The sequence below is a fragment of the Notamacropus eugenii genome, chromosome 5 (genome assembly GCF_028372415.1).
Source record: "Notamacropus eugenii isolate mMacEug1 chromosome 5, mMacEug1.pri_v2, whole genome shotgun sequence".
Taxonomy (NCBI): Eukaryota; Metazoa; Chordata; class Mammalia; order Diprotodontia; family Macropodidae; genus Notamacropus; species Notamacropus eugenii.
In genome coordinates this window covers 207,390,351-207,414,165 of record NC_092876.1, presented here as the reverse complement: position 1 = coordinate 207,414,165, position 23,815 = coordinate 207,390,351, and the positions used below count along the sequence as shown (strand labels likewise).

Here is a 23,815-nt window from a genome sequence, read left to right as displayed (position 1 = left end):
GTGCAAGCCATAAGGTAGGTGCTTTCCTTGGAAGCTTCCTGTGGTCCTGAGAAAGAAAATTTTCCAGCCTCCTGCAGGGTTGTTGGAATTTACCACTGGCCTGATAATAGAACCCAGCTTTTCTTACCGTGGGCAGTGGAAGAGATTAAGAGATAGTCTCAATGAAAATGAATCCATTAATAACAGTTTATATTTTTATAGCTCTGCACAGTTACATAGTGCAACACTATTTCATTCGGGTTTTCCTTTCTTACTCCCCCTCCTCCATGAAACGGGGAAAATCAGATTAGCTCTGCCTGGCTAGGGTCCCCAGTAGCAAACAAGAGGACAAAGAGCTGGGAGACCACAGGTGTGACCTACAGCCAACCTTTATCAAGAAGCTACAGGGGGCTTTCCCTCCTCCTAACCCTAGACCAGAACTCCTCAGGGCTTCACTCCACAGAATGAAACTCTTATGGGGTTGTCTCCTAAATGGTATCAGGATTTTCCTTCATCCTGGAAAGGCTTCACTTATGAACATTTGCCCTACAAAGAAGCTTACACAGTCACTTCACGCTTATTCCAAGGACTGAGCTGCTTCCTTTACAATCCCTTTTCAGCCTGTACTAATGTTTGTAAAAGAGTATGTTAAAATTCAACTCAGACTTTGCTCTACCAAATATATATTTATACACATATACATATATATATGCCTATATACGTATACAAGCAAATCTATATAATAAGTATATGGGGCACCTATATGGTTACAGAAGTCAGTAAGATCTGAATTCAAATCTGGCCACAGATACTGTGACCCTGGACAAGTTACTCAACCCTATTTGCCTTAGTTCCTCATCTATAAAATGTGAACACATTAGAGAAGGAAATGGTAAAAATGACTCCAGTATCTTTGCCAAGAAAATTCCATAGACAAAGCCTGTAGGGTCAAGCGGAGTCGCACAGAACTGAGAAACTACAATATATGTATATATATCATATACAACATTCATATATCTCATATATATTATGTATATGTGTGTGTGCCTCTTCAAAAGTTTTTGAGAGCAAAGTGCTCCATTCAAAGCCTTTAGAAGGAGTTGCTTTAACCCGAATAGCTGAGGGGGTGGTTCTCTTTATTTCGGTTATTTTGGTTATTTTGTAGGTTAGCTTCTATTAACAAAGAGGAAATTCGTGGTGACACCTACTCAGGAAGTAACCCGGTATCCAGGGATTCTATTTCCCACTTGTTTGTTCCCGGAGGCACGCACTTGCTGCAGTTAGTAGACAGTCCGCCTCATACTGCAATAACACACTACAAAGGATTTTTCTCAAACCTCGGGAGTCTGGCCTTGAAATGGATTCTAAGCAGTTCCCCTAGAGGGCGCACGGCATACAGGTTTTCAGCAGGCAAGGAGACTCCGCACTCTCCCAGGCTCCATAAAAGGGGAGGAGGCGGATCAGTTTCTTTCTCTCATTGAGAAAGAACAGGATTGGAAGACGCAGCATATAAAGCCAAGCAGAAAGCGTGAAACAAAGCATTCAGATCGGAATTGGACTGGAGAGGCGAGGTTTGGAATCCGGGATATAAAACTTGTTTCAAGGGGAGGAACCCAACCTTTTCCACTCCACAACGCCTGTGCGCTTACAGGGGTTCTGGCTACCCTCTTCATTTATAATTTTTTAAATATTTTTTTAACAAAGATTTTTATACATTTTTTTCTCTTAAAAGAAGATTTCTTTTCCAAGAGAAAATAAGGCAAGATCAATGAAGGAGAGAAGAGCCAGCCAGAAATTAAACAGTAAATCTATGATGGATCCTAATCAGAACGTAAAATGCAAAATAGTGGTAGTTGGAGACAGCCAGTGTGGGAAAACGGCGCTGCTTCATGTGTTTGCTAAGGACTGCTTTCCCGAGGTACGTCCAGCTTTCCTTGCCACTGACCAAGTGGGATTCAAAGCCGCTAGAGACCAGTGGGTTTTTTTTTTTAATTTAATTGTTTTAGTGTTCTAACCTCCTTAGCCTCCCGTCTCCTTCACCCTTCCTTGTAAGATCCCTTTAAAGGGGAAAGGAATAAGGAAGAAGGCACTGGGGCTTGAAAAAGCCTGACCATTAATCTCCTTGCATTTAAAACTTGTCTTTCATCTGGAGAGAAGATGTTAGGGTTAGGCTGGTGTGAGATCGCAGTGATTTTGATGGTGGGGGCGGAGGGTCGGTCTTAGGGTTTGGGGGAGGTAGGGGATGAGAGGGAGAGATTTGGTTCCTCGTGTCTGGTGTCTGTTGGGTTGCGTGCTTTCATTTCTAAAGGGGCAGGGGGATTTTGTTGGTGCCATACCTTTTAAGATAACCTTGGTTTTTGTTGTTTCTCCCCCCTTCTTGGTCTGTTTCCCTTGTTTCCTCCGTGTATTCCTTCAGAATTACGTTCCTACAGTATTTGAAAATTACACGGCCAGTTTTGAAATTGACACACAAAGGATAGAGCTGAGCCTGTGGGACACTTCGGGTAAGAAAAGAAACCTGTGTTCACACCGGGGTTTGTCTCCTTCTCTCGGGGATTGGGGTGCTGGGGGTAGGGAGTGCTGGGTTTGAGATAGGGTAACTTCTGTGCCCTAGGCTAGAGCCGGGCCAGTGCGGTGGACCCCTGAGGTCAGCGCGCCCTCTGGCATTCCCCCTCACCCCTCCTCCGCAAGCCACAGTGCCTCCTTTAAGTTTTTCCTCCTCGAGTAATCCCCGCGTTCCGGTCGAGATGAATTCAATTCAGCAACAAATGCCTATTATTTCTTTGTGGGGAGGAAGATGCGGGGGGGATGGAGGGGAGGAAGAACCGAGACCTAAGAGCGAGCGCAGAAAACAGAAAATGGAAAGGAATGATTACGGGCTTTTAACTATCCATGAAGTGTAAGCCAGGCACTCTCGGACCCGCACATAGAAATGGGCTAAGGTCTAACGCTTGGTGATCCAGGCAGGGGCGCTTCTGCTGAGGTCGTTGTCCCTTTCCCCCACGCTCCTAAGGGTGGGTGTTGGGGGGAGGCGGGGGCGGTCGTCCTTGAACCTGGAGGGAGAGACAGCAGCGAGGTCCCCTCTGCACTATACCTAGTTATGAACCTGGGAACACCTTCTCTGTGCAACTTGATGGCTTTCTAGGAGGGTGAAAGGGAAGGGGGGGGTGGCTGTGGGAGGAGGAGGAAAATCCCCAAATAGGCGCGGTTAAGTGCGGAATCCTAACCTACCAGAAAGTAACATGAGCGCAGGCAATCTCTGGTATTCGTGACGATGACAGGAAAGTATGTGCAGGCGGTTGTACAACAGCGAGGTGCCCGGAACGGAGTCGTGGGGGGAGGGAGAGAAAACTCCGAGCTGGAGGGTTTCCCTCCTTGTAGGGGCTGCTTTGCAACATGGAATAAGGTGTAGAGCATGTCCCTCTGAACCCTAGACTGGGAAATGATACATAGTGATACAGTAATTCCTGCCAGGGCTGGGTGTGTTACCTTTACGTTCTGTTTGAATTACTGGGGTGATTCTTTTTAAAGGGGATAGTTGAGTTCAGAACCGGGCTGCTGCCTTCTCACCCCCACCCCCTTGCCATGGCTTTTAAAGTAGAGGGGTAACTATCCAAGCTTTGGGGGGCAGTTCGAGAATGAGGAGAAGCAAAAAGGATGGAAAGGACTTGGATGTTAGGGGGAGGTGTCTAATGTGTCCTTGGTGGGGGCAGTGCGGAGGTGGGGGCTGATCGGTGGCGATCTGGAGGCGGCTTAGTCTGAGACCTGTCCACTGCCACCCTACCGAGAGTTAAGGTCTCCCAGTCCCTTTGCGGAGAGAACCTTCCCCGCGCTCCTGAGGCTGGACTCGGGGTTTAAAAGAAAGCAGCGGACGCTTTGAGATGGGGAGCACCGATCTAAGTGGGATTTGGGAGGACGGGAAAGAAACGAAGCTGCCACGAGGGTCGGGCTGGGTGGGAAGCTGAAGTGAAGACTTAACTAAGAGACCAGGGCGGGCTTGTCGGATCTGCCCCTGAGGGATATTTGTCGGTGCCGCCCAGAGGAGTAGGCGGAGGAGACGGCTTCTTTCGGCTGGTAGCGGTCTAGCTCTGGCCGTGTGGTCAGCCCTGATCCTCGGTGTGAACCTGAATAGTGAGGGCAAGAAAGGGCCAGAGAAAGGGGCCAGCCGAGGCTCCCTGCAGTGATAAAGCCCGCGCATGCACAGTGGGGGACAGGAGGCGCAGTCTAGTCCCCTTCCCCTAAAAGCCTCTCTCAGCTGCAGTCCGGGCCAGACTCCGCTGTTGCTACAATCAATCCAGCCCAGATGGGCAGCTTTTCATTTTCCACTTGGAGAGCCAGGCGCTTCCCAACGCCTCACCATGTGCTGAGGGGGGCGGCAGAAGGAGGGAGGGGCTGAGACCACACTGCCTTCTTTCTCCCTGGGGATTCCACTCCCTGGGTTAGATGGTGAGAAAGCAGCAAGGGAAGTAGGGGCTGATTTTCAGGTCATTAAAAGAGGGGTGTTTTTCTTAATTTTTCCTTTTTCCACATCTAATATCCTCCGAGAATTCCCTACTTGACTTTTAACCCAGAAGTCCCATTCTAGTCTTTTGAGGTTCCTACAAGGTCCAAGACTACACAGCTCACTTAAGACCACAACTTTCAGAAAAGTTGCCTACCTGCACTGGTTTCAGAAAGGATTTCCTTATGGAAAATCTTCTATACCAATGAAATGCTCTTATCCCCTATGAACTTTGCTGTGTCTGGTATGTAGGAAAACCAGTTTGGTGGATGATAATTAGCCTTGACCGACACCTTCACTTCCAGCCCCTTAGAATGCTAGTGTTAGAAAGCCTTTGGAGGTCACATTATTCATAGGGTTTTAGTGTTGGAAAGGAGAGAATCTAATGATTATAATAAGTGACTTTTACACAGTACTCAATTTGATCCTAACAGTAATCTTGCCAGATAAGCACTACAGATATAATCCTCATTTTACAAATAAAGAAACTGAAACTTAGTTAAGTACCTTCCTCATTAAGAGTCAGAGTAGAATTTGAACCATGAATCCTTACTCTAAAGTTAAACTAACAAGCGTACACTATTTTCCAGGATCTCGTGAAAGTTAAAAAAAAAAGTATTTTTATTTGGTTGCTTTTCTCTTCCTCCTTGTATCACTACATAAAATGTCCAAGTGCTACTATAACAGATCATCTCGAGCCTCATCATTTTTATAGGTTAGGCGATGTGCCTAGGGAAAAGGAGTCATGACTCAAATTCCATATCCAATAAGTGTCACAGCAAGGACTGCTACCTAAGTGTTTTCATTTCAGGCCCAATGCTTTATCCTGGGCAAACTGATTTCAACAGTACCTACTATTAATGATGCTCCCCTCCTGCTTTGTCCCAAGGTCACCAAGGACAATAAACTAATAAAGAATAAGACAACGAATAAGAAATCAGTGGAAGGTAATTTGGAAGGTAGTTTGGAAGGCACACGCATTGGACAGGGCTCCCTCTTCACTAGGATAATTGCCTGGCTTCAGTTAGATTTTGTGGGTCTTCTCAGTGCCAGAAGTTCTAGACTTAAAAGTCAACTGTGTGCACTGAGCCAAACTCTGGGAGTCTTGAGATGCAACTAGCTGGACTTCTTAGAAGAAGGAAAAGGGTGTATTTAAAGGCAACTGTCAATCTAAGCAGGGTCTATATTATTCCCCAGAAACTATCACCATTGTTTCTTTTGGATCCACCGTAGAATCAAAGGGGTTTTTGCTTCTCTATTTCCAAAGAGAAAGAAGTAGATTTATTTCCAGAGTGCAGGGAAGACAAATATTTTGTAGGCAGTCTTTATATTACTTCACATGTAAAGACTAATAATTTAGACATGAGAATTCCAGAATTCCATATTTAGACTTTTGACACACATGCAAATTTTATGAATGTTCCTATTTATTTATGCATAGAGGCACTAAGTAGATTAGATTTCCCTGGTGTTTATTGCTTCTCAGAAGCTGAATAATCAGTGCACAAAGAAACTACATTAGTTTGGCAACTTTATAAACAGTGCCTTTCATTAAATTAAAGATAATCACCTGGAATGAGATCTGTATTTTTATTCAATGAAGCACAAAGCTCTTGTGTACTTAGCTTCTATATCAACTTAGATGAAGAAAGTATCCTTTTAGTAATTAATCAATGAAATTGTAGGTGGAATTTAGATGTACAGAAAAAAATATTCACAAGGGAAAAATGTGATTATTTCAAACTTAAGTATAGCATGTGAACAAAAAGTTGTTTAATGACATATAGTCACCAAGCTGTGCAGCAATTCTTTAGAATAGGCCATCCCACAAAACAAGTTTGTCATTCACAGGTAGAATGAACACTGTTACGGGTCATTGCACTCAACTGGAATCATTGCATCAGCAAGCAGTCATAAGAAGTAACTTTAGTATTTTGTATTTCCTTTCAGGCTCTTCACTACAAAAGTTTGAACAGGATTATTTTGTGACAAATGTTTGACATTTTCTTACCCACCAAGAACATTTGTTTGTTTCAGGTTATAAAAATAATTGCACATCTTTGGTGCCTCTCTGAATTATATTTGCTTATTACCAAATGTTGTCAGCTTAATAATAAAAAAAAGCAAGTTAGATCTCTGAATGCCTAAAAGTTAGATTTGGTTATTTTAAAACTTTTCAGAATTAGTTTTGTATACCATTCAGATATTCTCTTTTCTCCCCCTCTTCTCCTTTTCCTCTCCCCACCTCCCTCCCAGCCATGTACAAATACTATTTGGAAAAAGGGGAGAGAATCTGAAATGAGAAAGAAAAGAAGGTAGAAATGTAGAGTGTTTGGATTATTTTTTTATGTCTGTCAGGGCCTTCCAGTAGATCCATTTCTAATGGTGAGAAGAGAAATGTTTTCTAATTGAATTTGCCACAAGAGGGAATTTACCTTTACCAGTCAGTGTCTAGTGTCCTTAAAGAGCACATCCAACACATGAGCAGAACCTGCTCAAAAGACTGACTGACCCATGATTCCATGGAAACAAACAAAGCATTTTAGCAGGAGCTCTTGAAATGCATGGTACTCATGTTTTTAGTGTACAGTATTTCTTGTTTGTTTGGTGGTAGAGAGAGCCACTTTGTTAATAGTTGATCCACAATCTAAATAATTTCCAAGCTCAGTTAAATTTCTATAAGCATGGGTTTATGTTTTAAACATAAATCTGCTGAGTATAGCAGGGAAAGCTTTGGATTTGGAACCAGAAATCTCATTAAATTTAACTCTGGCTTGGCCCTGTCACTTAGTAGCTGGGTAACTTTGGGCAAATCATATCCTCCAATATCCTCTTTTCTCCCCTATAAAATGGGATTGTTAAACCTTACACAGGGTTGTTTTAAGGATCCATTTGGCACTGTATAGAACAGTACTTTATAACTATTACTAATATAAATTGTTTATTATTCTTTTCTGTGGAGTCAACTTAGACAAGAGTTTGGCATACATTTTCCAGTACTTCTAAAGGTTTCACATTTGCTACAGTGAGCTAATTCATGGCATGTTCTAAATGTCTACTGATAGGAAATAGGTAACTATTTCTAAACAACTTGTATCAATAATATTATATTACAAGTTATTTTTCTGTAGTTCTTAATAACAGTTTTTAACCTAGCAAAAGTAATTCACATTTTGGTTAAGGAAGATAATCTTAAATGAAATTATGTGTGACTACTAGGGGACCTCCAGGGCATTATGTTTTGGAAATGCTTCAGAATATTCATGTGACACAAGCTTTGTTTAGCCTATGGATGCTTAAGCTAACAATTATTGCACATTTTCTAAAAATATTAGTATTTAAAAAGCATTCTTAAAGTCTGCACATGAGCCAATTAGGCAATTAAGTATTTACATTTTATTTAAGGGAAATATTCTTCAAAAACTATATGCCTGTTGGTTTACAGTGACCATTTGTAGTTTATGTATCGAATTTGAAGTATGGACTTTGTGACAAGCACTCTAATGAAATATTTCTCAGCAGGGCCAGAAATGTTACAGCAGTGCTGGGGATTAGCATATAATTAAATCCAGAAAAGCCTTAGAGGCTTCAAAACAAATTAACTTTACTGTGATTTGAACATATATGCACAATGTGTGGAACATCTGGACAAAAATGTAGCAGTGATTACCAAATCAACCAATATTTATTGAGCAGATATTATGTGCAGGGCTCTTGTGTGAGGCATTGTGGGAGATATGAAAGTATAAGTTGCAGTCCCTTTAATAAGTGAATGAAAAGTTAAATAATATGTATAAGGAACGTTTGAGGCAGGCGCTATTAGATGAATTGCTATGTGAATGATAAAGAATGTGCCAAGTTCAGAGTAGAGAAGGATCATTTTGGATCTGAGTGTACGAAGATTTCCTGAAGGAAAAAAGTTGAGCTGGCTCTTAAAAATGGGCAGGATTTAAGTTGGTAGATTGATAGATTCTGAGCTGGAGGAATCCTCACAGACCCTTCAAATAAGGAGACTGTGAGAGCCAGAGACTTATCCAGTATTACTGTAAATAATAAATAGAGCCAGGATTTGAACCCAAGTTTCCAGTCTTCAGATGCAAGGAAATTTCCACTATGTCATGATAAAGATTGATCCCTTTTTCTCCTCTAAAACCTTCTAAAAGCACACCAATATTAAGAATGTTTTATTTGAGACATGGGATAAGCTACCTTCAGTAGCAACCCAAAGCATGTTAGTCACACATACTTTTGTATGTCATTGTGATTACAGTATAATATCTAAGTTTTTCCAGTCATATGAAAAACAAAATACTTTAAAATAATATTTTTGCATTGCATTTATAATAATAAAAGTTGAAAGGGATCCCCTCTCCCCCATTCTATAGACAAACTAATTAAGGTTATAGAAAGTCACATGGTATAGAACCAAGATCTTCAAGCTCTCAGCCCAGTGTTTATCCCAATACAGCAGAATTATTTCAGAAGCTTCCCTCTCCTCTATTGTTGTTTGTTTGTCCAGTCATATTTGACTGTTTGGGACCCCATTTGGAGTTTTCTTGGCAAAGATACTAGAGTGATTTGTCATTTCCTTCTCTTACTCATTTTACAGATGATGTGGGGTTAAGGGACTGGTCCAGGGTCAGGCAACTAGTAAGTGTCAGAGGCTGGATTTGCACAAAGGTCTTCCTGACTCTGGGGCCAGCATCCACTGCACCACCTAGCTTTCCCTTGTTTGTTTATGGGTAGAAATTGTCTTAAAGACTTTAGATGCCCCTGGACATGTTAAAAATCACTGCCCCTTTTCTGCACTTCTGCTTAGGCATTATTTTCACAAAAAATAATCTTGAACAAGGTTAGTTTTCTGGCAGTGGGAATATGAAAGGGAAAGCATGCTTCAGGTAGTGGCAAAGAACTATGAGAGTTTATCATGTTAAATACGAGGTGTAAAATAAAAGCACAAGCCTGGGAAAGAACTAGATGTGTCCAAAGGTAAGTAATGATACATGAAGCCCCAACCCCAAGATCAAACAACGCAAGGGTGTAGTTTCACTGTACCTGGACCCCATAAGTGAGGTAGGTTGAAACAGGCCAGATCTCTATCTTAATGAGTTTCCACAGATTGATAGTACTTGGCTTCCCAATTAGATCTACTAACAGATGCATCAGACCACATATAAGAGGGTTTCCCCATTGAAACTATTGGTTGGTTAGGAAAGTTCAATTACAGTTGCCAGTATGCACCTGTCTCTAAAGAGAGATTTTTTTTTCAGATTTCATTTTTAACCCCACTTGGAACTGCATCCTTTCCTATCTATTTGTAGCAGTTGCATGCTCAAATAAGGTGTCCAGATTGGCCATATTGATTCTACTTAAATTAACCAGATGTTTGCTCATTAATCCAGTTATTTTGCATGTAGATGTGACACCAAGGACCAATATTTACCCAGATTAGTTCATGGCTGTTTAGTGGTCTATGTAAAATGGAACAGTTATCCCAAAGCCAGTTTGTAACGCCCTTCAGATGCCTCTGTTGCTACCACTGATTGGTAACTTTATTCACAGTCCCTACAGAACAACCAATTGTTCTATTGAAATGGTTCTTAATGTCTTCAAGGTGCTCTGTTCAATGAGATGAACATATAACTGAGGCAGTGTGGGGAAGCTGGGCTTGACTATAAATTCTCAGAAGGCCCTGGGGATGGATAGCCAGGTTCTTGAAAGGCATTCACTTCTCAAACTAGACTTCAAAGTGATCTGCCAAAAATTAGAGTAGAGAAGTCCAAGGCTGGTTCCCCATTAACATGATGAGTTTGTCTTATTCCTCTTAGGATGATACAGCTTCATCTCATACCTAAATGACAATTTTGTTAGGTATTTCATTAGCCAAATTAGATTAAGATGTTATAAATTTTGTGCTTTGAATAAAGCTACAAAATTCTATAAGAACACATCTTTTTCATTCTCTAGGAATAATAACGTTCCCCCCATTTTAGGGTGTTATACTAGCCTCCAAATGCTTTCAAAAGAAATCTGCACGTAATTCCTATCAATCTGGTTTTATGGGGGAAAACGAACAAAAATGCTTTATTGAGAAAGCTTTAGTGGCTATTGCATATTTGCTTTCTTTCCTTCTTGGCACTTTTTCAAAAGTGTAGACCAGCTTGGTGGAGCTGAGGGGAGAGGGCAGGGGAAGGAATTGAAGAGAATCTTTATTGAGCCAGATCCAAAAGGTCTGGGTTGACTTAATGCACATTCTTAAGATTCTTGATAATTTGAAGCTTTCATCTAGATTAGTGATGGCATGATGAAATGGTGTCTTATAACAGGTCAAATCCCAGAGGCACACATGTTAGCAGTTATTCAGTACAATTTAATGCAACTACTTGCTTGCTAGTTACCCCAGACTCAAATGTGCAAGTATCCTACTTTTAGCTTTCTTTAAATTCCTTAAAGTAGTAAGAAGACTACCTACTTTAAGACCCATAGAAGAGCATTCAGTAACAACTTTTTTAAAGTTTGAAAATGTTTGTAACTGGTAAGTGAATCCACACAGGCTCCCTTTTGGGCTGGAATCTGTGTATATATACATTTAATTATGTACATATATGGTCTGTTCTATCTTTGAGAAGCTGTGACTTAAGCAGACAGGTATGTCTGAAGAATTAGTTTCAGGGTGAGGCACTTTGTGACTATTCTTGGGTTGGAAATTTTGCTCTCACCCAGAATTAATGATCTTAAAGACAAAGATGGGCAGACATGAACTTTCAAAAAGCCTTTTCTGCTTTGCCACTTCTATGTGCCAAGTTCCAAGTGCTGTAACTCAGTTGACCCATGAAAGGAAAAAAAAAATGCACTACTATACCTACCACCCTTAGGTAAACTCTTCATCTTTTTTTAAATTATTTATTCATTTTGAGGGTTTACTTACCATTTAGTATTTGGATTTTCTGGGGGAAGGGGGAAGGGGAGAATTTTCTTTCAAAGACTCATAAGTTAAAATGAAAGCATTATAGGGATGAGATTTAATTAAAAATTCAATATCACCCTAACAGAAATGATGGGATGATAAAGCTGAACCTTTTCATTCACATGAAAGCAAGCAATGGAAAAGGAGCAAATAGAACCCCATAGGACTTTGGCAGCCTAAGACAGACACTTGAGATGATAAAAATGGACTTTTTCTGCCGCTAGTGTTTAGGAAACAGAACTCATGAGTCATGCTGAATTTTTTAGCTTTTTTTTGCTGCTGTCTTTTACTTTAAATTTATGCTAGATGCTTTTAAAAGGCAACAATAAAATCTCTAACAATTGTCCCCCGCTCCCATGTGGGACTTAACATTGGTGGTGAGGTTTTCCCTCTCCTCCCCTACTGAGGGGCAGCTCTTGCAACAGATTCTCTTCTAATACCTACTTTGGTAAGGTTCTCTCCTCCAGATGTTACTACTCACTTCACCAGAGAATTCTTGGAATTCTTAGTTTCTCTTTGCACTGTGAGTTATCTAACAAGTGTTCGGTGATTAAAGCATGAAGTCTCGCAGCTATTGGGCTTCCTTTGTGTAACAGCATCAACTTTCAAGGGACATTCTAAGACTGACCTTCAAAATGATGAAAACTCAGAGCACAAGCTGAAACTTTGCCGCAGGACTTCTAAGGGAGCTTAGTTAGCTGGTTGGGTTTTGTGGGTTTCCTCATTGCTGGATGTCCTTCCATCTAGCTGCACATATTAGGTGTGGCTATGGCATCCATATACATCTCTTAACATGAAGAAGTATGAAAGCGGCAGTGAGGGCATTCCAAAATTTGTGCTATTTTGCACTGAGAGAGAAGCATGTTTTCTCAGCACAAGGAAATAGCATTGCATCATAATTTTACCTAAAATCACTTCAGATAAGTGAAAAAAGTTCTTTGTTTTCCTGGAACACCGTTACAGTGTTTTTACGAAAAGTCTGGGTTCAAATTCTACCACAAATACTTCACAGGTTGTTGCGTGAACATGGGCATTTCACTTAAGTGCTCTTTGGGCTCAGTTTCCTCTTCTGTAAAATAGGGATTATAATAACTTTGGCACTTAGCTCAACAGGGTCATTGTGACACTCATGTGATAAATGTATATCAACTATTTTGTCAACTCTACTATGCTCAAGTAAGTGCAGGTTCTTATTATAAGTTAAAAGCAGCTGAGTAGAGTAGATGGAGAGCACTGGACCTGTACTCAGGAAGATGGGAGTTCAAATCTCACTTCAGATACTAGACATATGACCCCAAGCAAGTCACTTGACCTCTGTCTGCCTCTTTCCTCATCCGTAAAATGGGGATAAAAATAGCACCTACCTCACAGGGTTGTTCAGAAGATCAGATGATAGTATAATTTTAAAAGTGCTTAGCATAGTGCCTGGTGTATAATAGACACTTAATTAGTGTTTATTTAAAAAAAAAAAAAAGTGTATGCAGTTCCCTAACAAACCAGTAACCCTTCAAGACTTCTGTTTGTGGAGAGAGGGCTAGACCAAAGCCTAAGGGTTTACCAACAGTAACCAAAAAGATTTCCTATTTGAACATAGCTGAGTATGAGCAGGGAACTTGCAACAAGGTCACCAGAGAACTCAGCTTTTTTGGTTCTTAGACAGGAGGGTTGGGGAGAGGGAGATTCTTTAAGCACGTGAAGGAATTTTTCCAGAATAGCATTATGCACAACTTCATAGATGTAGAGCTGGCAACATGTTCGTATTACAAATGAAGCTGAAGAAAAAAATGTGACTTTCCCAAGGTCACTGAGGTACTCCAGACTCACACCTCTTTGTGACTCCAGATCCAGCACTCTTTCTTATATAGCACTGCCTTAATACTAAAGTAGGGCTTGATGTCTAGTGAAGAATTTTTTTTTTTGGTGGGGGAAGAGGTTAAGGAAAGGGTAGGGTTGCAGTTGTTTTAATAGCCCAGAGTTCTTGAGTTAGAATTCACAGAGATCCTGCCCTTTCAGGTCAGAGCTAAAACCTTCCTAGAGAGATGAATGGCTTTTTTAATGATAGATATGTTCAGGAAAGAGAATCAGTAGATTTTTGAAGCAGAATTAGTGAATTTTCTTGGTAGGTTGGAAAGTCCTCTAGGAGTTTCATTAGCCTTCTGACTTTGGGGAATATCTAAGTAGAGAAAGAATTATATATGTCAAGGAAGGACATACTGACACTGTTTTTGAAATTGTAGATTTTTACTACAAAATTTGAAATTATATTGCAGAGAAGTTAGCAAATCATTATAATGGGAGTATTGTGAAAATAAACCCAGAAATAGAAGAAGTACAACTTAGAGAAATTTGACCCTGAACTGAAAGTCAAAATGGAGAAATAGATAGGAGTGCCACAAACATTAGAGGCCTGATATTACAGGTTCAGCCAGGACCCATTAACTCCCTCCTCAGAACTTTCTAGATTACTGTATCATTATATTATTACACTAATTATTTTTCCCAGTCATGGTCTCAATACATATATGACCAACTCCTAGTTTCTGAGGTGGTCTCATTCTTAGATGCGTTATGCAAAGGAGCCTTTATGACCTTATGAGCCTTGACCTGCAGGAGATTTATTTTTGTGTGTACGTGGGCAGAGACAAAGCCTCTCCCAGCTGTCCGGCCCTGCTCCATCAGGTTGCTCATTCCTGGCTGGAGAGTGAAGCAACTGTAGACTGGGCAAGCTGCTGGCTTGATCTCCCCTCACTTGTTCACAGTCTTGTTCTTTTATCTTTGGCACGTTCCTTTTCCTCTTGCTTCACAGACACACAGTTGGCCCTATGTTATCTCAGTAAAACAAATGGAATAGCTGAATTTTTCCATGTGACCCCTCAATTCAGCAGATTTATACACAGAAAGTCTTCAGATAGATTTCCAAGTTCACAGTATGATGCCACACTTAGTTTCAGGAGAGACGTGGGTTCAGATTCCGTCTCTGAACTATCACTTTGTTGCCCTTTCCTGTAAAATGGGGATAAGAATATTTGTATTATCTACTTCACAAGTTTGGTATGATGAATGAGAATGGATATGAAGTGCTTTGGGGAAAAGAAAAAAAATCTTTTAACTTTGTTTTATGACAACTGTTAAGTAGAATCGACCCTTGATTATTAAGTAGAATCAAGTTTACTTCAAATTTTATTTTTTAAATTGGCATTTGTTTTTAAAGATTGCAAAAACATCTCAACTCATTTTTATTTTCTCTTGACTGACTTCCGTAGCTTTTGATTCATCAAGGGTAGATTGGTTGTTGTTTGCTTAAAAAGTAATGTCAAAAGTACAGCTTGCCTTGAAACATTAGAACTTGAGAAGCTTTGAGGCTTTAAAAGACAAAAATATTGAGCTTTGAATTTTCTTCCTCTATGCTAACATTGGTTTTTCAGACTCAGTACAATGATTTAAGATACACGTGCTTCTAAATCATCTACATGTCAAAACTGATAAGTAACAGATTAGAGATGCGTCATATTTAATTTTGCATTGAAAACAATTTGTAATGTTGACTATAGAAATTAACATTCTTTGGGTTCTTTAAGAATATAAAAAATGGCTTTTGAGGAGTATGAGTGTTTTAGTGGTTACAATAATAAGTTGTTAATTCAGAGTGTGGCGTTCTCTGGTGTTTCTAATACAGTATGATGGTATCACATCATTTACTCAATCAGCCTATGATATTACTGTCTAAGGCAGAATGAATGTTGACATAGAGAGACCATTGGTCCTATTCATGAGATTTATCTTTTGGTTTTTCAAATAAGAACCTTTAAAGGCTAAACTAAGGGTTTCCTCCCCACACGCTTACCCACAACTAAGCTTACTACATACTTAAATGTTCTTCAGCCTCTCCATTCTTCTTCCCTTTGGGTCCTAGAGAAGGATCTCTATCCATGCTCTATTGACTTTTCCTCAGAGAAGCTTGGATCATACTTCTTCTCCACTAGGGGCAATAAGGAGGCCAGGTCATCCCAAGCCTGTGACACATTTTTAGTATTAGCCTCTGTTAGAGGCACAGAGGCACTGTTATAGTAGAAGATGTATAGTAAACAGATAACTGGACTTAGTAATCAGAAGACCTAGATCTGAAGCCTGCTTTTGTCAGTTTTCAAATCAATAAAATGGAAATGATAAGATTATTTACTTCACAGAGCTGTTGTAATGCAATGCATATCAACTTTGCAAACTACAAAAAGATATATAAATTTGATCTATTTTAGGAATCTTGTCTTTTTTAATTTAAAGTTTTTAGGACAGAGCTCTTGTCCCCATCACCCCCACCACCCCTATTGACTTCTGGTCTATAGCACAGTGGAAAGAGTACTGGATTTGGAATCAAGAGAACTTAATTTCAAATCCTTATGCTACCATTATACTACTACCTGATCATACATCATGAAAAGTACCTCGATTTCATTGGGAGTTAGTTTCTCAATGGAAAATCAGGAGGCAGAGTGGGAAGTTTGGACTAGGTTGCCTCAGTCCTTTCTAGCTCTTAGTCTATTATTTTTTTTTAATATTTTAGAGGGTTACATATATAAGTAAGAGTCTTATGTTTTAAAATTTTAAAAAATGGGCCACTGATACAGAGTGTGTGTGTGTGTGTGTGTGTGTGTGTGTGTGTATGTGTATGTATGTGATGTGACATCCATCTTAAATAGGATGCATATGTGGGAGCCAGTATTAATGCTAATTTGGGAAATTGGTATTGGGTGGGAGCAAATAGGGTTGGACACTCAAGGGGTTCACTTTATATGGGCAAAGTAAAGGTATGTCTCTGAAGAGATATCTTAAGCTCTAAATTAAAACATCTTCATTTGTCTATAGGATCTCCTTATTATGACAATGTCCGGCCCCTTTCCTATCCTGATTCCGATGCTGTATTGATCTGTTTTGACATCAGTAGACCAGAGACTCTTGACAGTGTCCTGAAAAAGGCAAGTATTTGAAAAATTTGAACATGTTTCTGTGCCATGTGACCTATCAATAGAAGTCTTACTGAAGACTGAGGTTAATATCCTGGCTTAGATCTGGTTTTGTCTAAAATACTCTACTGGTTACACCAGCACCATGAGGTTTCTTTAAAGGAGATTTGCCATGCCATTAGTACTACAAATGTAAATAATCTTACTACATCAGGCAACTTTTTTCATAGGATTGTGAAATACATACACTTTTAGAAGCTTTTTAAAAAACTTTGGTAGAAAGAGATTAATAGAAATAAGAATTCTTGTTGGTTGTATGGAAGTTTACTGTTTTCTCCTTAGTTTTCAAGTCTATACATTGACTACATTCAGGCATTGTAGTGCTTTTAGGAAAACTTTTATTGACAAAAATCTATCAGACAATTCATAAATCCAGGAGAAGATAATAGAAGAGACAATATGTGGTGATTTCTAGTATAAAAGTGGATAAAATGCCATGTACCCCAAACCATCAATAATGGAAGTAGTTTGGTACAATGAAAACAATGTTGGATATGAAGTCAAGGATGAGTACAAATTCCATTTCTCACACCAATTATCTGTGTGATGTTGGTCAAGGCTCTTAATTTGGAGGAGGAGAATGCCTCTTTTTTTCTCACATGTAAAGACAATTCCAGTCTCTGATCTCAAGATCCTATGAATTTGGAAGCCTTAGAAGTTGGGTTAAAATGAGCCCAGCCTGTTAAGTCATCAGGCTCCAAATCCTAGAAGAAGCTGGTGATGAAGGGGTAAAGTTACCTTCTATAGATGAGGAAGAGATTTCTAGCAGCCTCAACCAGGACAGCTCATTCTCCCCAGCTCTTCTCCTGTGGGGAAATATCTGAATATAGAAAGCACAGCCAAGCCTTCTCTCTCCCTTAGTTAACCTGAAACAGCTCAGTTATCTTCAGAGGCAACTAAGTGCTCCACCTAATTAACCTCCCTCTCAATCTCCCTCACACACAATCTTCCAATCCTCTTTTGTTTGATACCTGAAGTCCCTATAGCAATGATTCAAGTAGTATTTATTAAGCACCTACTATATGCCAGGCACTATGCTGGCTTTTGGAAAAACTTCCTACGATTAAAGATAATAAGAGGGGAGGCCTCTCCCAGTTAGAGATTAAAACAAACGAACAAAGAATATGTGAATAAAGTTCAGTTAAAGTGTAACCAGTCGGTCTGTAAGCATACATGATTCTATCAGCATTTTTTCCTGTTGTTAGGGAAAAGGTGGAAGAGACATGGAAGGCACTGGGTATCTGAAGTGGTAGGGAGGGGCTGCCACTGAATGGGGAAAAGAATGCCAAAGGGAAGAGACCAGGGACTGGGAAGATAAACCTTGCAGACATCAGGATTTTATCCCTAGGGGTAGCCCCTGTTTGCTTTTGGCTTGGCCAAGGCAAACAAACTGAGCAATGAGGTATTTTTGCCAAGCAGCTGCCACTTCAGGCAGCTCTACTCTGCATGATTTATGAAGTGTTTTTTTTTAAAGAGTGACTCATTTTGTCAATGCTGCAGTACCTCACTGTGGTGTGGAGGTGACCCCAGGTTCCGGAAGGCTCTACAAGCCAGGTGCCTGGGTTGACCTCTGTCCCGTCAGGCTTGAAAGTATAGTGTAGCCTATAAGATGAACTATGGCCCTGTCACCTGGGGACAAGGCTAGCTAAGTTCTAAGAGGCTTATCACCAGAAGGTTGACGGTTAATTTTTTTGGCCAAGGAACTCATGAAAACCATCTGCTAAGATGTGAAAGGGTTGCAGTTTGCCTCAGTTAACAAGGTATCCATGTGGATGAAATCATATCCTTGAAGTATTGCCAAAGAAGGAGCCCTAAATTCATAGATTAAATTATATTAATTAAATTTAAAAAGGAGCCCTAAATTCATAAAGAGTTGAAGGGAGCCTTAAAACCCACTGATGAAGACTCATTTTATAGAATGTTCAGAGAAGTTCATTTGCCCAGGGTCACACAGAAAGTCAGAGTTGAGACTTAAAAACCAGGCTTACTGATTTCTTATTCAGTGTTCTTCCCGCCACATTAAAAGAGCTTCGTTGTCAAGTGAATTTGTTCACTGGGGCCTCACTCACTATGGAGCATGGACTAGGAATGAGTAATTGGTTGATCACACAAGCTTGGGACTAACTTAACAGTATCTGAGCCACCAAGATAGATGTCTGAGGTGAGAGATTGAGTTCTGTGACCTAGTTGATTCTTCAATGCTTGAAACAACTCCTAGAAATTAGCTTATGACCCAAGGTGCTAGCCCAAAATATTTGGAAATGTATACATCTTAATAGACTTAATAGACTTTTATCTTCCTGCTTTATGGCTATCTGTAATTTGATAATTTAAAAAACTTGTTGAATGTCTGACAAATCCCAACAATATATCTCCTACAGTATGAGCAGATAATGAATCATGGGGAGGGAGAAAAGACAATAATATGTGTTAGCGTTTTGTAATGTAATTACATCTACTTTCAAAAAACAAACAATCTGAAATCTGAGGTTCTGAATTCCCATCTTAGCCCTGCCAATTCCTAGTTTTGTAATGTTAGAGCAACAGCTTGATCTCTTGGACTCTATCTTATGGCCTCTGAGGTCCTTTGCAGTTCTGAATCCAGAAAGTTGAAAGTTGTATATCTAGAAACAAATTCATCTCCCTCTCCCAAACAAGCATTTTTCTGTCTTCACGCAAAAGAGAGAGACTCGTTTGTATGCTTGAAGTAGCCCAGCATGTTCCTGATGTTCCAACCATCTCTTTTGCAGTGGAAAGGCGAAATCCAGGAGTTTTGTCCAAATACCAAGATGCTGCTGGTTGGCTGCAAGTCTGATCTTCGCACAGATGTTAGTACATTAGTAGAACTTTCAAATCACAGGCAAACACCAGTATCTTATGATCAGGTACGTATACTGTCCTTTTGATTTTGATTGTGAATGTTGGTTAAAAATAAAGAAGCATATATCTCCCTATATAAATGCAAAACTGCTAGGAGATGCTTCCATTGACAGGCACTACCTCCAATCAATACAAACCCTCTAGCCCAAAGTTTTGAAGGAGTGCTATGTCCTGAAATAACTCTGCTATATGGACTCAAGTATATTAAGTAGATTAAGACTCAGGGGCAGCTAAATGATATAGTAGATAGAGCAGCAGGCCTGACATCACGAAAACCTGAGTTCAATTTTGGCCTCATTAAACCTAATTTTATCTTTTTCTCTTTTGACCTGGAGTAGATTGAAACACTAGTCTTTTTAGAACCAAAGGATCATAGCTTTAGTACAGGAAGGCCATTGAGTCCCAAGGCCTCATTTTATAGATGAGGAAATGAAGACTGAGAGAGTTTTTTAAGAGATTTGTCCAGGGTTATACAGCTAGTCCGAGGTAGGATTTGAATTCAGGCTTTCCTGATTTCAAACCTAGTGCTCTATCCATTTTATCACCTAGATACCTATTTCCTCCAAAGAGAGACCTATGTTCTAGTTGGTTTTAGCACTGCCTAATTGACTCAAAGTGTTAAAAGGAAAGATTTTTTTTTTCCCCTTACCTATTAAAAAAATATGAACTCGTTAAAAGACCAGGGTCTTTTTACAATGAATTCCTAAGTGATTTAGGTTGACCTTTTAAATATGCATCTTGTTATTCACATTTGTGTGTATATACACACCTTTGGGAAGATGCAAAAAGAATTAATTGTACTTCAAAGATGGCATGCTACTTCATTCAATTTGCTATCTATCTGATATTGCATCCCTGCATACATAAATAGTCACCTGTGTTCTTCCCCATGAAGTATATCTGCAATTCTTACTGGGTGAGATCTGTGGATTTCAGATGGCACCTCTGCAGACTCAATAATACCCTTTAAGAGAGTTAATCTTGCTTTATAGTCAGTGGCATAATAAACTACTAAAAAGGCCTTTGCTATTAAACTGGAGCACCCCATAAAAGACTGTTTTAAAGGATCATAATTTCCATAAGCATTGTCCCAGAGAGTGAGCTAGGAGAAACTGTTGTAACAGTTGTTTCTTTTGGGAAACTCAGGCACTAAAAAAGGTTTTATTTTGAAGCATCTTGAACTTTACTTAGCATTCAACACTACAATCACTCTGTTTCACTTGGTCTTTATTTTCGTGGAAGCAGATTGCGTTTCAGATTAGTAAAGCTGGGAACGCTCTCCTAGTCGTGTCTATATACTTGCCATCTGTACACATTGGTAGGCTTGCCTACCTTTGGAAATTCCTTGTTTTATATTTCAAAGCATAACTTTCAAAGAGGCAATGGTGACATACATGAAGTCACCGCAGTAGTATGTTTTTCCACATTGTGTTTTTGCCATTAAAAAATTAAGGTCAGTTCCACCTCCCACTCTGGTTGGCATCTATCTACTTGTTTGGTTGCTCTCATTACATCTATGCCAATAAAGCATGTGGTCAGAATGAGGTGTCATGATGGGGTAGAAAGGGTAAGTGAAGTCTTAATCTGAGTAGACAATACTTAACCTACTTTGTTTGTCATTTCTTTCAACCATGTATTGGGGAGATTGGACTACATGATTTCTAAAGTTCCTGCTAGTTCTAACAATCTATTAGTCCAGGGAAAGTGAACAAAATGTGTCTTTGATGGTCTCAGAATAAGGAGCAGGTCTCAGTTTCCAGAGTCAAATGGAAAATTTTGTCATGTGCTTGAGTGATTCAGATCACCAGTCTTCTTTAGTCAGGATTGTCCTGGCAGTGAGGTAATGTGTCTCACAATGTTTTGCTGTGACCTGGGAGACTTGCCACTAGTTCAATTACTATTTGCTCTTGTTGTTGATAATGATGGTGAATCACTTACTTAGTATTGCCCTTCTTCTTTGAATCACCTTAGACCAAACGTTTGATAGCTTGGGTTTAGTTGTCCTACTTCATTGATGGCCCAGTGCCCTAGCACAATGCTCAGTAAATATTGTTCGATTATTTGGAAAGGAGAAAGATCTCTGAATACTGTTCTTGATGGCTGGCTGAAGTCCTGGTTGCAAATATACTTAATATCTGTAAAGATTAGTTCCAATTAGAATGATTCCTTTCAGTGGGATATTTGGCAAAAATTATTTGAATATGTTATAAAATGTTTGTTATCTTGCTATTTTATAGACAGCAGAAGAGATACCATGGCTTTTCCCAAAAGTCTTTCCGTTGATTGAAATGTCTGTCTTCTTTTTTCTTCCCAGGGTGCCAACATGGCCAAACAAATTGGAGCAGCTACTTATATCGAATGCTCAGCCTTACAGTCAGAAAACAGTGTAAGAGACATTTTCCACGTTGCCACCTTGGCATGTGTAAATAAGACAAATAAAAATGTTAAGCGAAACAAATCACAAAGGGCAACAAAGCGGATTTCACATATGCCTGGCAGACCAGAACTATCCACAGTTGCTACAGACTTACGAAAGGACAAAGCAAAGAGTTGCACGGTAATGTGAATGTGTTGGATTTCTGTAACGAGGACGAGAAAATCCAATGAGAAAAGGTGAAGATCGAATGGAGTACTCAGCCAAAGTGATATATGATGGAGGCTTAGCGACCATTTTAAAGGATATTCTTCATCTTTTGTGGGATACTGTACTTAAGGGTTCAGCATGTAGACCAAGTGGTGGAAAGAGAAGACTTTGAAGAGCTTGAAAATGTGACTTGGGAGATATGCCAAAAAAAGGAGAGGTTCCATTGTTCTAGAAATAGATGAGGAGGGGAATGAGTACCTCCAAGAAGAAAAATCACACCCTGTCTGGTGCTTGCTTTTTTTCTTAACAATCTATTCATGGCTATCTGCATTGATTTAATTTTTAAGTGTTTTAATCTCCTTTTAAAAATATTAATACACCCTCCTCACTGGGGAACTGGCACTGTGACCTTAGAGTTTAGTGTTCCAGAGGATGTGATCTAATTTCCTCCCAGCTCATCATTAAAATGGAAATTATATCAAGACCCATGGGGTATTGAGAGGAAATGCTGTATGAGGCTTTGAAATGTTGCCTTCCTGAGATAGCTGAACAAGATAGTCTTGAAGAAAGCCTTTCACAGTTTTTCAAGGCCTGCAGACTAGCATGACCAGAGATGGAATAGACCAAGTAGAAAGAGTCTGCCAGTTACTATTCAGTCTTATATTTCTGTTCATCAATGTGATTGTCATTTGAAAAGTGGTAATACACTGAGTTTTCTTTTTGTGCCCTGTTTAGAAAATACATTGTAGGGTTGTGCCATCATAGATGAAACTGCAAAGTTATATAAAAACTTCTGTGAGTTGTGGTTATGGAAGGATCCATGGGGAAATGGAATGTTAGGTAGTTTTAACCAGATTATGTATGGCGTGAAGGAATGAGAGCAGAAAGTACAGATTATAAGCAAAGTTCTCTGAATTTGAATGAATACAACTTCAAGTCAACATGGCCGGTTGTTGAATTGGCACATGGATAATCTCCAAAATGGCCATATTTGATGACCCTTGAGTATTACTTATTTCATTTTCTTCCAATTGCATTCATAGGAGGAGCCAGAAAGTAGAGCTTTAAGGGCTCCCAAGTGGAAACTGGACATAGCATCAATCCTCTAGGACAAGCATGTACATATCTAGAGAGTGAGTGCTGAACCGGAAGTAACCGGATTCAGCCAAGTCCCTCTTTTGGGGACCTATTTCTCATGTCAGGTGAAAATAAACCAGCCTCTCCAACAGTTTGCAGATGTTTTCTGACCAGTTCCTCTTAGAGCTTCTTTCAAAGAAGAAGGATAGACTTGACCTGTTCGTTGTTGGCGCTTGTTGAAAACGAGCATTCTTTCCAATGATGCTACTTCATTTTTGAAGTGTTAAAGCTGTGTTCCCATTAAAATGTGGCAGGATAGGAGATTAAGGTAATTACAACACTTGGTTGGTTCTATGTCTTACAAGCACTTTGTTTTGTCTCTGCAAGAAAATACCATTCCAGTCATTTCCCACAAAATACAGATGTTTTACCCACATAATATGCTTTGATTGATGCAGCATTATGCTTTGGGCAGTATTACAAAAATAGCTGGCAAGTGCTTTCTGTATTTAAATATTGTACAAAGAAAATAAGTTATAACTGTTATAAAACAGAACATTCATTACATTTTTTAAATGTTGAAGTCACTTTGTATGTTTGTTTGGTTAATGTTTCTGCAGTATTTATTGATATCATTTTTTCTTTAAATAAAAAAGTAACCATGTTTTAGCTTAATTTCGTGGTGTCGTTTTTTTATACTGCTTAATATTTAGCCTTACTCGTGTGTGTGTGTATACCTGTGACTAGTGATTAGAAATACATGTATATATGTGTGTATACATATATAACAATACATACATACAGGA

At 39.5% G+C, this 23,815-nt stretch overlaps 1 protein-coding gene across 1 annotated transcript; it reads left to right on the top strand.

Annotated features, from left to right (window-relative positions):
• The first annotated feature begins 1,396 nt into the window (after nucleotides 1-1,396).
• RND3 (Rho family GTPase 3) lies at nucleotides 1,397-23,684 on the top strand. The gene is made up of 5 exons (XM_072611930.1): nucleotides 1,397-1,897; nucleotides 2,396-2,483; nucleotides 16,311-16,420; nucleotides 19,219-19,353; nucleotides 21,663-23,684. Exons 1-5 carry the CDS (start codon nucleotides 1,748-1,750, stop codon nucleotides 21,912-21,914), a joined length of 735 nt encoding a protein of 244 aa, XP_072468031.1. The 5' UTR covers nucleotides 1,397-1,747; the 3' UTR covers nucleotides 21,915-23,684.
• The last annotated feature ends 131 nt before the right edge of the window (nucleotides 23,685-23,815 follow it).